At 34.7% G+C, this 12422-nt stretch overlaps 1 protein-coding gene across 1 annotated transcript in view; it reads right to left on the bottom strand.

Annotated features, from left to right (window-relative positions):
* Window positions 1-12422, bottom strand: part of DNAH7 (dynein axonemal heavy chain 7) — a 340485-nt gene that overhangs the window by 59830 nt on the left and 268233 nt on the right. Inside the window, exons 52-54 of the mRNA XM_005573795.5 lie at window positions 6276-6402; window positions 5218-5412; window positions 3278-3370 (exon numbers count right to left, since the gene is read on the bottom strand). Of these exons, the coding sequence (XP_005573852.2) occupies window positions 3278-3370; window positions 5218-5412; window positions 6276-6402 (415 nt within the window). The remainder of the gene's footprint in view (window positions 1-3277; window positions 3371-5217; window positions 5413-6275; window positions 6403-12422) is intronic.

Genomic DNA, 12422 nt, shown 5'->3' on the forward strand with positions numbered 1-12422 from the left:
TTATTTCACATATGGTAAATGTTTCAGATAATTTGAATGGTCACAGATGTCAAACTGACTGCAGGAAAATGAAAAATATCCTAATTGTCTGTCCCAGGCCTTGGCCTTGCCCTTTTCTTTATTATTATTTTCCTATAGCTGGTCTTTTCTCGATAGATTTTTAAAAAATTAACAAAAAAAACCCCAGTTTCTCCGTAATCTCTTTCCTCTCAAGGCTAACTTCATGAAATTATAGTTTTGCAAACAAAATGAAAAGAACATGAGTTTTAAGTGCATGGTTTTACTTGAAGCAAGTCTGAATTATAAATGGCCTCACTGCTGTGAGTGGTTCAAACTGGTGTCAGTCACTTTGCACAGGCAAATGTGTCTGGCAGAATGTCATTCTTCTTTCTGTCTGCTGGCACTGGAGGATCAAGTTAGGGGTGCTCACCTGAGAGTGATCAGAGACACACTGCAGTGTTTCACTCTTAATGTTGAAGCTGAACAAAACTTACTTGCTCCCAAGACTGAAGTGTAACTCCCGAGGTAAATGAACCTGTGTTAACTATTCAGTTTGCAAGGCAACAGAATTGGGTTTGCCTCTTCAATCTCATTATGCCAGCGTTAGGTTTGTAAAATGAAATCTGTCAGTAACAAAACTTACAGACTAATTTAGGCAACCATTCTCCCAAAGGCAGGAAAGAAGTTTGTGGTCTTCTATGTATGTTTTGCTATTTATTGCAAGTTCCTACTGGATTTATCTGAGGCCAGAGAAACATATTAACTTATATTTGACAAGTTTCTTATTGAAAGCTGATTAATTTGCTGTTCGTTTACTGTTTAGAAGGATAGAACTGTGGCCAGAAGCTTTTCATTTTGTAAATGGACTCAAAACATTCCACACCTCAGGATTTATCCATTTGATGTTTCTTTTGTCAATAAAACACTATAAACTATTAAATTCTAAAGGAAGTGCAAGCCCATCTCATTTTTTTCTACTGGTGATTTAGTGAGAAGCTTTTACATTTTTTCAAACCGGAGCATTAGAGGGCCTGCCATTTGTGGCTTCTTACCACTGAGTGAGGCTGGTTTTGAGGGGAGAGGGGGGAAAGGAGATCCCCCCAAATTGTGCTCATGGAGCGTACTGTAAACTAGAGATCAACTAATTGCTGATTTTCCTGGATGTCTGTGGCTATACAGATTATCTCTTAGAGATGACAAACAGATAAGCTCTTATAGAGTACTAGCTCAGATACCAGCCCCATACAGCACTCTTCCTCTCCCTGATAGTCTACTACTATTCTTCTTTGGAAAACCATTCTTTTAAAAGCATAATAGCTTTTAAAGAACCAGAAATATTGGTGAGTAGTATTGTCTACATACTTATCTATCTAGCCAAGTAAAATTGGGAAACTAGACGAGACTTTTAAATATATATGAAGATGTTACAAGACAGAGGGCTAAAGTATTAGGCAAAGTAGCTGAGAGAAGTATAAAACCATAAATTTAACCCCCACTGATTTAAAAACAAACAAAAAACATACAAACCAACCTGTGCCCCCTCCACCAAAAAAAACCCTCAGCTTGACTATGTAACTTCCCACCTCCCTCGATTATACTTTAAAAAGAGAGTGACTGTAGAAAGAGATACTTGATCTTATTAATAGCTCCATGTATTTTCAGATTAAAGTGTCAAATTTTTAAAAACATAGAATTGGGGGAAAATATTTGCAGACGAAACTGCTGCAATTAGAAAATGGCTTATTAATCACTTTTAATTATACTTAACATAAAACATGAACCTTTTTTTAATATTGAGGGGGGAAGGTCAGTGGTACATCCAGAGCCATTATAGTATAACAGTCTTTATCTAGCTTAGGAAACAAAGTGGAAAACCGAAAATGTTAATAAAATATTTTAGAGCAGGAAGCCACATTAAACAAGAGTGTGAAGCATCTCATATTCTCCCATATTTAATATGTGAAGTGAAAACTTGTGAGGCTTAACACTAGCATTTTCATGGAGATTGAATTTTTTAAAAGGGCTACCAAGGGGTAGGATGTTTCACCAGGGTCATAAAGAACGCTAAACCACTGTAGTTACTTCCAGCATCTGAGAGCAGGGTAGCAGAGTGACTTTCGTGGACCCAAGGTACTTCATAGGCCCCTTTCTCCATTAAAAAAACAAAATGAAAAATTATATTTTACCATTGTTGGTATAAAGACAAATATAATACACACTGGATTATATTCTTCTGATTTTAAAAGAAACTACAACATTTTCATAGACCCCCTAGAAGTATTCTGGTTCCCAAGCACTGTGCCTCCTCTGCCTGATGGATACTTGGGCCTTGGCTAAGAACAGACTGCCACATCATGAAAGAATTACATGTGTTCAGTGAACAGAGTGGGGCTCACAGAGGAAAAAATGTCCCTACCCCATGTTATCACTGATGTGTATTTTTAAAAAATTAATACATTGCTTTGACAATCTAAGTTCTGCTTTATATTTTTCTTTTGGTTAGGATGGAGACATTGTCTCCTATTCCTTAACAGCTGAAACTGAATATAATAAGTTTTGAAATATTTATGTCAAACTTTTATTTCAGTGGTAATAATGGACAACTAGGATATTTTCTCAATTTTTTCCAACATAGCTAATGTCTATTTTTTTTTAGAGTATATTGATATCTTTGTGGATATTGGTCAATATTCACAGGTGAATTTTTTTATCTAATACAAATGAGGATGTCAATGAATACTGACATTTGCTAATATAACAGGTCTGCTGATTCACTGGTTATATAATTTATTATTTAAAGAAGTTAAAAGTAACAATATTGATATTTTCCTTTGTTGTCAATAATGACAAATGTCTTAAATTCAAATTCCAACAAAAAACTATACGTAAGGATAGCACTTGAGAAGTCCAGAGATTCTAGTCTATCAGCTTGATGTTAACCTCATTGACTAATTTCACTCAAGTATTAACAGTAAAAATGAGACTACAAACATGCAAAGGGAGTAGATTGTGAGTACTGAGAACCATAAATTAAAAACAAATAATCACAAAATGAATAAAATTATACAATATAATCCAATTAGTTACTAATTTAGGATGGTTTTAGAAAAATATACAAACTTTTTGAAAAAATGTCTGCATTAGAAATAAGTGGGATTATTTCCTGCAGGTTCCTCTACCTCCCCCATGATGAATATATAAGGAAATGCACATTTGGATGGACTGAGCAGGCATAAGGCTTTGGAATCGTTGAGCTGTTTTCAAAGCCCACATTTACCTTGTCTGGCCTCAAGCAACGAATAATAAGCATCCTTTGAAACTCATTTGCTTTATCTTCCCATTCTTCAGGGAAAACCTCATGGTGTGGTTCCTAAAATTACAGTGTAAATAATTCAGTGTTATTTTGGGGATTATAAAGAGAACAATATTTTCACTTATAAACCAACTTTTAGAAAAAATATATAAATGAAATCAAGAATGCTTGTCTAAATTTTACTATTTAGTGTAAAGTTGGGACAAGGTTATAAAATAAATAATGAGAAGAAAAGTTAATATACCTTAAAAGGAATCAAAGCAAGGACATGAACTAAACAGGTTAATGTTGACATGAACACTAATAAACAGACAAAAAGATCCCTATTATGAAAAAAGTAAAAGTGCATATGCTAGTATTTTCCCTTTATTTCTCCAAACACTGGAATTTTCTTTTCTTTTTTTTTTTTTTTTAAGACAGAGTCTTGCTCTATCACCCAGGCTGGAGTACAGTGACATGATCTTGGCTCACTGCAACCTCAGCCTCCTGGGTTCAAGCAATTCTGCCTCAGCCTCCCGAGTAACTGGGATTACAGTGGTGCACCACCACACCCAGCTAATTTTTTTAGTAGAAATGGGGTTTCACCATGTTGGCCAGGCTGGTCTTGAACTCCTGACCTCAAGTGATCCACCTGTCTTGGCCTCCCAAAGTGCTGGGATTACAGGCATGAGCCACTGCTCCCAGCTGAAACAAAGACATTTTTAAAAACCTACCCACTTCTCTCATCATCTATTTATAAAAATAAATAAATATTTCAAAACAAGTAAAAAGGGTATTGTACTGAAATTTATTGTATTATTTGTTTAGTTTTTAAAAAATGTTTTGTTTTACAAAGAGAGACTTGAGAATGTGTGTAATGAAGAAGCCAATTGAGAGCTATTAAAAAATCACAAGAAGAAAGCCATCAGGATACCAGGAGGCGTAAACCTTGGTGGGGAAAAAAGGAGACATGTGTACCTGTGAAACTTTAGGAAAAGCTATGTGGTATCTCCAATTAGAAATCTTCATGCTTCAATACAGTAATAAAATTTTAATTTTAAATTAGTTGAGGTACTCACAACACATACTTGTCTCTAGAAAACATTTTTATTATGAACAAGGAGACATCCAAAAGAGATCACTTCCAGATATTTGAATTCATGTGAAGACATAATCTCACTATCACATATAATACAACAAGTAGCTGACAAAATAAAATATAGGTTAACCAAACAAAACATACTCTCCACATATCTAGCTTCCTCTCCTCCAACCTCTCCCAAGCAGAGCTCTTGCATATTAAACTCATGGAAAGCAGGAAGTCAAGAGGGTAGAAACAAAGGAATAGAAACAATTAACTGGAAATTGGAAAAATACTAGCCCTTGTGCTAAAGAAAAATTGAGAGAAAGCAACAATTGCTATATATCCCAGATGGGAAATTGTGAATATTATGTCTGTGTCAATTATAATACTCCCCAGTTAGTAAAACAAGGTCTCATGAAAATTGTTTTAGAACTACTGTACAAGCTTTTCCTTTTCTCAAATGACACACACAAAAAATTTTATTAGCTTGTATCCTGCATTCAGAAAATCTAAACAATAGCTGTTCCATACATTTTAACTCATCTGCTATTAGGATTGCCAAAATCTACATTGATAATGAATAAAAACCCGGCATGGAAATTCAACAAGAATATTTTCAAGAACCATGCAGCATTCTTGCATCTTAATACCTTTCAAGGAGTTTGAATGAAGTTCAAACAGAACCACTGACTTAGAAGGGCGGGTAGCATAAATCAAAGTTTGCATTCTAACATGTGACCAGTTGTTTAAAGCTTATTTAAATCTTGCCTTTATGAAAAGATATTTAATATTCTTTTCTCCATTTAAAAACACTGGAATAAGCAAGAGGGTTAAAACATACCAAACTATCATATACTTTCTTCCATCCATCCTTTAAGTGCATAAACTCTCTACGAATGGTTTTGAAGGCAGGCAAATCATCTAATCGACATATTTCATCCCAGGATTTCTGAGGAAGCCATGTACAAGGGTTGGCATAAGGATTATCCAGTCCAATGCCACCAGTTAGCAGAAATCTCCACTCAGCTTTATTAATCTTTGGAAAACAAAGCAGCATGAAGAGTCAGAAATGAGTTCATCATAAACTAGTAAGCTTACCACCGTTATAAAAGAGTTGAGTGCTGACTTGCAAGTTTCAGATGTGGTCTCTATGAAATTCTATAGCTAGTGATATAGCTCAATATTTATTCATAAGAATTTCTCATGACAGTATACTCATGATAACCAGTTTTCAAAATAGTTCCATTTTAAATAGTTACTTTTTGACAATTTTACTCCAGAATTACTTGTCTAAATGTGAAAATCTGAATACGTTCTATTCGAATACATGTTTTCCAAAATGACTGTCTAGAGTCCTATTGGCTCTAGAAATTGTAGAAAGGCAGAAACCCACCAATGTGTCATGTTTTCAACTATTTTCCATAAAGTATAATGAGTTACTGGTATACATCTTTTGCAAGAAATACAATAAAGCCTTTATTTCTTCAAAATTCAACCATCACCATATGAAATCCATAAATCTTAAACACGTAAGTGTATAAAATAGTGACTTTACACAGATTTCAGTAACTTGCACAAGTCTTTAAAAACATTTACACTACTACCTGGTGTAAATGTATCAATATTAAGTAAATTTATATGCATAGTTCTGTGAAAATCTAATATAATCAATTTATTTTAAAATACACAAAAATTTAATAGTAACATAATGAATTCTGTGCTTAATTTATATCTCACTTCTGCAAAATTTATTCTCCTGATCACATCTTGCCTTAACTATAATAATAAACAGTATTATTGTTTAACTACTTACAATCTTTTTATATATGCTCCCACACAAATAAATTAATGAATCAGTGTTATTAAGGGTTTTTTCTTACAAATGAAAACAGTACTGACCAAACGCTCATGCAGCAGGAGATTTACAGTTAGACAAAAGGAAAAGAGCAGCTTATCCTTTTCAAAGAGTGACCGGCAGACATTAACATACAGTGAATAAGTAAAGTGATCCTTGAGAATCTGAAGCCTAAGGGTCAACAGAAAATAAAGGAAATAAATAAAAATGTACTTTAAAGGTAATGGGCTTAAGAAAAGCCATTGTACACCATTTACATGTATGTTCTTCTGATAAACTTTCTGGTCAATTACCCCCAAAACAATCAAGAATCCTCATTAACTGGGTGCCCCAAGTTGAGAGCTACACAATGGACTTCAGTCCAAATGCATTTTACTGTGGACTGAATTTTTTTTTAAACTTAATCTTCCTCTTGGAAAAAAGTTAGTGGATGGTATATTAATTTGTGAGATTAAAAAGTTTACAGACTTTTTATCTACAAAGCATTTCCGGGTGTAAAATTTGACCTCTTTATAACAAATAATTTCAAATGTTTTATATTATATATTAAATGAACAATCTAAAATTAGTAGCTTCTTTATTAAATTAACATTAAGTTTAGTATTGTGCTACTCATTATAAATTCATAAAAGCTGAAGAAATTACAAAACTTGGCAAACTCCCTTTTTATTTGCTAGAGGCAAAACATGAAAATATGAATAATCACAAGATTTCCTTTTTATTATTTATCTATTTATTTATTTTTGAGACAGGGTCTCTGTCACCCAGGTTGGAGTGAGTACAGTGATGCAATCTTGGCTCACTGTGACCTCTGCCTCCCGGGCTCAAGCCATCCTCCTGCCTCAGCCTCCCGAGTAGCTGGGACTACAGGCGTGCACAACCATGCCTGGCTAATTTTGGCAATGTCCTGACTGATATTCTAGGCTGTCAATCATCCTACCTTTTTTTTTTTTTTCCACTTTTCCTTACCTGCCTATTTTCTTAACTATTTTATCCCCTGCAGCATTCCCATAAAGAGAATTACAACAAATTAATATATCTTATTTTTAGTTGGGAACTTCAAAAAAGATTTTTGTAGAGAAAGGCTTGGCAATAGTTGCTAAAATACAGTCAAATTCTTAGAACATTTAAAATAAACATACTATTCTGTCCCCATTATTATGCTAATAGGTTGTCTTTTCATGCATGGCACTGAATTTGTCTCACTTGTAGCAGTACCATACAATTAATACAGGGTGACTCACATTTGGTCTTTTTAGAGTAAAATAAAATTTTCTGCACTTTAAAACAAGTCTCTTCTTGTAGACAGATTGAAGGGAAAATTATAAAGGTTAATCATATTATAAGTTCAGGTTCAATCACTAGTAAAAATGGACATGTAATATATTTTAATAACCTTTTAAGGTGAAAAAGAGGATTAAAATTATCATTCTAATGCTGGTGAGTGATACAGTGATATAGGATCATTCATGTTCCTCTGATGGGGCTGTGTGTTTGAATCATCTTCCAGGAAAGGAATTTATATCAGGAATCTGCAAGAAGTGAACACCTTTGTCCTAAATTTGGGATTTTAGCCTAAGAAAATAAGCAATGATGCAGACACTTATATTTACTGCAGCATTACTTACAATACAAAAGCTGGAGACTACTTAGAAGTGTTTTTTGTTTGTTTGACAGGGTCTCACTGTATCATCCAGGCTGGATTGCAGTGGTACGATCATAACTCACTGTAACCTTGAACTCCCAGGCTCAAGTGGTCCTCATGCTTCAGCCTCCCAGGTAGCTGGGACTACAAGTGCATGTCACCACTCCAGGCTAATTTTTGCATTTTTTGTAGAGACAGGGTTTTGCCATGTCACTCAGGCTGGTACTGAACACTTGGGCTCAAGCAATCTGCCCCCCTCAGCTTCCCAGAGTGCTGGGATTACAGGTGTAAGACACCCCACCCAGCCAAAAGTCTTATAATATGAAAATTATGGTACATTCATACAATGGCATGTATATTGTGCAACTCCTAAAACTTATGTTTCCGAAGAATACTTAATAACATGAGAGAATGGTCTTGATAGAAGTGAGGAAAAAAATAAACTGTGTACATAATTATCAAATTGCCTTTGCAAAATTATGACAGTAAGAGAAATCTGAAATAGCTGACTCCATCTTGCTTCTAGCCTCACAGGCTGGCTGTCTTGGCTCATTCCTGGGCATGGGCCAAGCTAACTTTGGAAGAAATTTAGTTTACTAGCCATGATTCCAGAGGTGGTAAGATTTGCAACTTCCCCAATCACTCCTGTAAATAACATCACTATTGTAGAACCTAAGATTGACCTTTTGGGATGTCTTTTCAGGCTTTTGCATTTTTGACTATTGGATGGCCTCACCTAGACCAGCAAGTCCTCTGGCGGCCCCCACCCAGAAGCAGACTCAGGGAGGACTGTTTTCCTTGCTGACTTCCTATGATTGCATTTCCAACCAAACAGCATGCCCTCCTCCCTAACACCCTGCCCACCAAACTATCCTTGAAAAGCCCTAGCCTCCGAATTTTCAAGAGATTAATTTGAGTAATAATTCCATCTTTCGCGTGGTGTGGCCAGCTTCACATCAGTTAAACTCTTTACCACAATGTCATGGTCTCAGTGGGTTGATTTTCTATGTGCGGCAGGCAGGAAGAACCCACTGGGCTGTTACAATTACATGTATATGCATATTTGTACAGCAATAGATTGATTCCAGGACATTTAACAAAACTACATCCTAGTTAGATTTTGTTTCTCTATTTATTTTTGTTTTATTTTGTTTTGTTTGCTATATAAAGTTATTTATTCTGTTACATAAATTGTAACGCATTAAAATCTTATAAATAACAGATGATCCAAGTTATTATGGCAATTGCATAGTATATACCATACTAGTTATAACATAATATATTCTTGGTACCACATAATAATCACTACCAGAGGACAAACAAGAATGAAATACGTTTATATCCCTAAATAAAAAGAAACGAGAAATAATTTTAGACCAATATTAAGATTCTAAAACAATCAAGTTGGCTAGTGTTAATAGTCACATGCTTTCTATGCTTTTGGTAGAACTATAGTCCAATAACTGCCTGAAGTCTACCAGTTATTTGGTGTCTATCAATGATTGGCAGAAAAACAAATCATTCCTGTGAGAACTCCTCTTTTTCATTTCTGATTTGGGAGCTAGCTTCTTAATTGGAAACTCTTAGTTTACTTTAACAACAACAAAAAAAGATTAAACAGGACTGACCAAAGTTTCTCTCTTGGTACAATGCTTTGGAAAACTATCGGCAGTATTTACTAAAAGGGAATATATGCATGCCCTGTGATCATCAGTTTCATTCCTGTATATATACCCACCAAAGACAGGTACATATCAGCACCAAAAGCCATGAACAGGAATGTTCAAGGAAGCAAAATTTCATAGTAGCCCCAAGTTAGAAGCCACCCAAATATCCTCAACAGTAGAATGGATACATGATTTGTGTTACAGTTTTAGGACAAGCAAAAATTAAAAATAAGAGACTCAATTCTTTCTGTCGAAAATAAGGAGAGAGATTTTCCTTCCCTCCTTTTTTTCTTAGATAATTTAGAAAACCTAAAATTATAGGTACTTTCTCCTCACACTGAAATTTATATACACCCTTTGGGAAACTAGTCAGACCTTTGTCAGTTTTACGACCCAGTGATGTCTTTCTCAAAGACCCAGAAGCCATTTCTTTGAAATGTAAACATCAAGGGAGATAGCCCACTTGTCTCCAATTCACTGCAGAAGGGTAGGAGCCTAACTGCAGTTAAGCTTATCTCAAATTGCAAAACTACCTCCTGTCACACAGATATGAAAAGTTTGGTTTTCCTCTGGATAAAGCCAATTTGCTAACACAGATGGTCACTTCAATTGCCAAGTAAAGTTAGGATGAACTAAGTGTGATGTAATGGGTTTTATCTGCTTCGATAATTAAGGGGGTGAGATTCCTCTCTGTCTTTGCAATCTCTTTGTGATTGCCTGTGATTATGTGTTATGTTCCATTTAATGTTTATTCAACAAGAAAACTATTTTTTTTTCTCTACTGTCTTTGAGGAGAGAGTTTCTGGGTTGGGAGAAGATGTAGTTTTTAATTATACTTCCCCGACAATAGAAAACTAACTAAGTAAAACACTGTACTAGACAAAACAATGTGCATTAAGTTCACAAGCATGGTGCTGAGTGCAAGATATCAGACACAAAAAAAGCACACACTGTGTGATTCTATTTATATGAAGTTCTAAAACTGGCAAAAACTAACCTGTGGTGTTGGAAGTCAGGACAGTGGTCACCTTGGGGGAGAGGGTTAGTGATCAGGAGCGGACACTTCTGGGCTGTTGATAATGTTCTGTGTCTTGAGTTAGGTGCTAGTTACACAGGTTTGCTCACTTATGAGAATTCACTGGGCAAATACTTCTGATTTCTGCATGTTTCTTCATGTGTATTGATAACTTCAATAAAAGTTTTAACATCTATTTTCTCTATTTACCTTTTGGTTCCAAAATTATACTTTTAGTATTACTGCAGACATACATATGATTTTCATTGTTTTGAAATTAAAGAAGTTTAAGTAAAAAGAAAAGGCCACATTTTGTTTTCTAAATCTCATCCAAATCACACATCTGGGTAAAAAGGGTTTGCTTTTCCTTACATCTTAAGGAACAAAAGCACAGTAATGAAGAAACAAATTCCATACTTTGGATGAGTTCTAACTTGATATAATAAGAGACAATAAAGGACCCGTCATTATTTTTAAAGCATAGAATTGTTTTAATTTTTAAAGCTTATATGAAAAATGTCTTTAAATGGCAGACCAAAGAAATTTTCTTCTCTAGACTCCAGAAAATACCTTGATTTTAAGCTAATTAAGAGAGTAACATTCTAGTGGTTATTCTTTTACGCAAGGTAGAAATTAAGACCAGTAGTGAAAAGCAGAACATTATTTATTGTGTGGCTATAATGTGATTAGCACTGTAGTAACTGTTGGAGATGGGGTCTCACTCCCACTGCCCAGGCTGAAGTGTGGTGGCACAATCACGACTCACTGCAGCCTCAACCTCCTGGGCTCACGTAATCCTCCCACCTCAGCCTCCCCAGTAGCTGGGACTACAGGCCCACACCACCATGCCCAGTTAAATTTTTGTATTTTTTGTAGAGACGGGGTTTTGCCATGTTGTCCAGGCTGGTCTCAAACTCCTGGGCTCATGCAAACTGCTCACCTTGGCCTCCCAAAGTGCTGGGATTACAGGTGTGAGCCACCATGCCCAGGCTGGGGATAATTTTATTTTTTTTATTCTTGTCTTATGGAACTCAGAATCTAGTATGAAAACCAGACATGCATGTTTAATTAACTAACTTATAATGCAAACACCTGGGAACTTTTCTAAGAAAGATCACTTAAAATTTTTTTATTTCTGCAATCCTTGCTAAACTTGGAAATTTCAGAACTGGAAGAAATAAACTAAACATTTTCAAATATCATAAAGATGAATAAACTCTATCATTATGCAATGCATTTCTTCCAAATAAATAACCTACTCCCTCCCTTTCTCAATGGCAGATATCTATATATTGATATATATTTTTGGCCAAGCCCAAAGTGTCAGACTCATACCTTTATTAGTCTCGTATTCAAACCTGTAAAATAATAAATCTTACTAACAAAAAACTGCTAAGTCTAAGAACACTCAAAATTTTAGACCTCTACTATGATAAAGGAATTAAATTCAGATTAAAGTAAGATTAACATTTTGGATTTCTAAACATAATTCTTAGCTGTGAGTGATAAATTGAGTTTCCCTTGTGGGTCTAAACAGTCAAGAAACTGAAGTATCTAGGTTCATATTTATCAAGAAGGTTATAAAAGGTAAAAGTTGTAATTAATTACTTTTTTAAATTACACATTAAACTCTATTAAAAACATGTTTTAATACCAAACTGAAAATTATCTAACTGATTTTTAAAAATCAAATGAAATTTAATTCTCTTGTAGATTTAAGTCAGGTCTTAATTCCATTACTTATTGTAATAGCCAACAGTAATATAAAGTATTTTATGTGAATAAGAAAAATAGAAAAGAAGCTCTATTACCACAAATAATCACAACAAGCTTTGGGATTTTTTTACCCTAGCATTTGACAGAT

Source organism: Macaca fascicularis, chromosome 12 (assembly GCF_037993035.2).
Source record: "Macaca fascicularis isolate 582-1 chromosome 12, T2T-MFA8v1.1".
Taxonomy (NCBI): domain Eukaryota; kingdom Metazoa; phylum Chordata; class Mammalia; order Primates; family Cercopithecidae; genus Macaca; species Macaca fascicularis.